Source organism: Schistocerca nitens, chromosome 4 (assembly GCF_023898315.1).
Source record: "Schistocerca nitens isolate TAMUIC-IGC-003100 chromosome 4, iqSchNite1.1, whole genome shotgun sequence".
Classification (NCBI taxonomy): Eukaryota; Metazoa; Arthropoda; class Insecta; order Orthoptera; family Acrididae; genus Schistocerca; species Schistocerca nitens.
This window is the reverse complement of record NC_064617.1, coordinates 252,659,817-252,663,924: the sequence shown is the minus strand read 5'-3', so window position 1 is coordinate 252,663,924 and position 4,108 is coordinate 252,659,817. Positions and strand designations below refer to the sequence as shown.

General features: G+C 46.6%; 1 protein-coding gene across 1 annotated transcript; it reads right to left on the bottom strand.

The window, feature by feature from the left end:
* Positions 1–1,179: 1,179 nt before the first annotated feature.
* Positions 1,180–1,629, bottom strand: LOC126252235 (transcription factor LBX1-like). The gene has a single exon (XM_049953107.1). It carries the CDS (start codon positions 1,627–1,629, stop codon positions 1,180–1,182), a length of 450 nt encoding a protein of 149 aa, XP_049809064.1.
* Between the last annotated feature and the right edge of the window lie 2,479 nt (positions 1,630–4,108).

The window sequence follows — 4,108 nt, the reverse complement described above, 5'->3', positions numbered from 1 at the left end:
AGTGTTATTGATAAGTTTTTTTTTCTTTTTGCACGAATTAACACTTTAAGTGCACTATAGAAGTTACAGAACAGTCCAAACTTTTAAGTTTCAAAGCGAAAGCCGGCTGCAGCCATCTAACTTTTCCATCATTCGTAAGACAGTGTATGATTCTGTGTTCATACTCTGCTACATTTTTATATCCATTTATCATGGAATCTGGCACTGGATCTTCTGTAGCGGTAAATGTTTGCAACAATAAACGCCTTGCCACGTGTTACTCAACACCTGTTGAGTCTTACGTTTCTTCACTTTTATAAAGGTTAACATAGTGAGACCTCATCTTTCTGAGCTCGCAGTTTCGCATAAATCCTGACAGTGATGAGTGGAAGAACTTTACGAGTATTGAAACGTCCCTGATGGATTCGTTACTCAGGTGACAAACAACGTCTAGTCCACGTTCGAAGTCACTGAGCTCCTGACCAGTCCATTCAGGGACGTTTCAATATGGTTCAAATGGCTCTGAGCACTATGGGACTCAACATCTGAGGTCATCGGAAATGATGCCTGGAATTTTCATGTCTGTGCCGCAACTGAATATGTACTGAGTGGCGACTGGTGGCCTTTTCAAATTAATGATATTTTATGCTCTATGGCACAGATGGCTATTGGTGTGCACGTCTGAAAGCAAACACTGTGTAACAATAGTCATAAGGGTCCAGCCGGAGGTTGGGTGATCTCGTCCTTCTGGAAGACACAGTGGATGAAAAATGGTTCAAATGGCTCTGAGCACTATGGGACTTAACTTCTAAGGTCATCAGTCCCCTAGAACTTAGAACTACTTAAACCTAACTAACCTAAGGACATCACACACATCCATGCCCGAGGCAGGATTCGAACCTGAGACCGTAGCAGTCACGCGGTTCCGGACTGAAGTGCCTAGAACTGCACGGCCACCGCGCCCGGCACGTTTCAATACTTGTAAAGTTCTTCCAATCGACTATTGGTGAAGTGACTGTAAAATGGGAAAGTGACCGTCTCTCATAGCAGGAACAAAATACCTGTCAAAAATTGCCTGACCAATGCTCTGTGGCGACATATTGTGCAGGTGAGTCGCATTCTTCAGAATTCAAATGCGTACGTAGTTAGTGTCCACCCAGTTACTCCACATTGTGTGACATTGTCCTGCAGAAGTGCCCTCTACTTGTCGATACTCGAGTCGCCTCCACCCCCGAAACCTCCAGATGCTACCCCCAGAGCGGATGCAGCTGCCGCCATCTGTGCGCTGCTCGAGGGCGCCTTCTTCTTCAGAATTCCGAGGTCGGTGACCTTCTCCAGGAAGGACCTGTGCGCGGTCAAGACGTCGGTGGACCCGGCGTCCTTTTTGAGCTCCTCCATGTCGCGCTTCAGCTTGGCGCGCCGGTTCTGGAACCACGTGATGACCTGCGCGTTGCTCAGGCCCAGCTGGCCCGCGATCTCGTCGCGGTCCGCAGGTGACAGGTACTTCTGGTACAGGAAGCGCTTCTCCAGCTCGAAGATCTGGTGGTTGGTGAACGCCGTGCGCGACTTCCGCTTCTTCTTCGCCTGCTGCCGCGAGTTGAACAGGTTCAGGTGGCTGGCTTGGCCGTCTGCAACACAAAGCAACAGCATTGACGTTATTAATCTTTCTATTACTTTCCATTTCATTATTTACTTCAGTTTTTATTCACATATTAAATCCATAGTAGTCTTCTTTTGATCCACCTAAATTTTGTTGATTATTGGCTGAAAAGGACCCACTTTGTTGGTCCTTTTTTTCTGTTTCTTTTCTGATCTGACAAACAAGTTTGGCCTTTGAATGCCCATCTTTAGATGAACAGGGGGACGTTAGTTGTTACTATGATTAGTAAGGTATCAACGAACGCTTTAGCTATATTTAAAGGTCTTACTTCATTTGCTTTCCATTTCAGCGCTACAACGCGTTATCTTCATAGCCCTCTATGATAAACTCGGTAATCGTAAGGAAAAACGAGCAACCGCTATAAAATAAATCCATCGTGAGCACAGTCTGCGATGATGAATATCGCGCTTCCTGCTTTTGGTAGTGCCAGCGCCAGTATCTCTACACGGTTCTTTGAACCTGTTTGCCGTGTGTAAAGCATACAGTATGGGTCCCATGAGACATCTCTGAGGGACTCTTTAAGTGGAAATGGAAATGAGCGTTTTGTGTCATTGCCAGGAGGCCCCTTACGGGACAGATCCGGCCGCCTTGGTGCAGGTCTTATTACATTCGACGCCACACTGGGCGATCTGCGCGCCGGATGGGGATGAAATGATGATGAAGACAACACAACACCCAGTCCCTAAGCGGAGAAAATCGCCGATCCAGCCGGGAATCGAACCCGGGACCCTTAGGACGGCAGGCCGTCACGCTGACCATTCAGCTATCAGGGCGGACACTCTTGAAGTATATGCGCTATTTGATCAAAAGTTTGTGGACCCCCCTATGTAATAGATGTTACGAGAGGCGGACCCGTCAGTGTAAGTGGATCCGGAGAGTATTCTGATGTCAGTAGAGAAGCAGTAATAGCAGAATGGACTGGTGAGGAGAGCTGAGTGACTTCGGAAGTGGACTAGTCATTGGATGACACGTGATTAACAAATCCATCAGAGACGTTGAAATGCTTGGAAAGTTCTTCCACTCGACTATTGGTGAAGTGACTGTGAAATGGGAAAGTAAAGGAACAACCACAGCTAAAACAAGACCAGGTGGACCCCATGTTCTGAAGGACGTGGAACGTCGAGCGGTGCGGATTGTGGTTGAACCAAATCGTACGAAGTCTGCGAAAGAAATCGCTCAGTAGTTCCAAAGTGCTACCAGCAGTGAAGCCAGCACAATGGTTGTGCGAATAGGGTTAAAAAGAATAGTGCGCAATGGAGGATCACCTCCTCGTAAGCCACAAATCTCTGCAGTCAGTACCAAGTGACACCTGAAATGGTGTAAAGAGCCACGCCACTGGACAGTGGATGACTGGATGGTTCAAATTATGAGGCTTAACATCTGAGGTCATCAGTCCCGTAGAACTTACTACTTAAACCTAACTAACCTAAGGACATCACACACATCCACGCCCGAGGTAGTATTTGAACCTGCGACCGTAGCAGCAGCGCGGTTCCGGACTGAAGCGCCTAGAACCGTTCGCCCACACCGACCGGCCTGGATTGCTTATTGAAGGACATGTTGCACAGATACTACTAGGAACAGAAAATTGATGGATACCAGAAGGGAATAGCAACGAAATACTAAATTTAGATTAGGATGTCAAATTAAACACCTTTCAGCCGTTTACTTTCAAAACTTATTTTATTTGGCTCCCAGGTTCAGCGTTTTACTGCACCATCCTAAGGCCCCTAACCGACGTGTAGGAAGCTTCTGCCTCGGTTCTGATCAAAACATGGGCCAGCAATTCCAGTATTGGTGCACGAACCGTCATCTGAAGTAATCGCTATATTAGAAGTATACCAATACCAGTACTGCTGGCCCCTGTTTTGATCAGAACCGAGGTAGAAGCTTCCTGCACGTCATTCAGTGGCCTGAGGATGGCGTAGTAAAACACTGAAGCTGGTAGCCAAATAAAATAAGTTTGGAAAATAGACGGCAAAAATGTGTTTAATTTGACATCCTGTATCGAACATCCGAGTCTCGCAACCATCGCTAAAAAGATGGACATACAGAGACAAATTCAGGTTAGAATATTTATCGTAAGGACAGGTTAGTCGCCAGTGGCAGCGGCGTATTTACGGCAGTAGAGAATTCGATAATACGAAAGGTCTTCAATAAGTAACACAGCACATTTTTTTTTCTGTAAGCAGGTTGTTTTCATTCAGAATTCCAATACATTACACTTTTCCCCACTATTTTGGCTACAAACCCTATTTTTCAACAAAATCTCCGTTCAGCGTGACGCCTTTACGCCACATTACTGGCCGGCCGCGGTGGCCGAGTGGTTCTAGGCGCTTCAGTCTGGAACCACGTGGCTGCTATGGTCACAGGTTCGAATCCTGCCTCGGGCATAGATGTGTGTGATGTCCTTAGGTTAGTCAGGTTTACGTAGTTCTAAGTCTCGTGGACTGATGACCTCAGATGTTA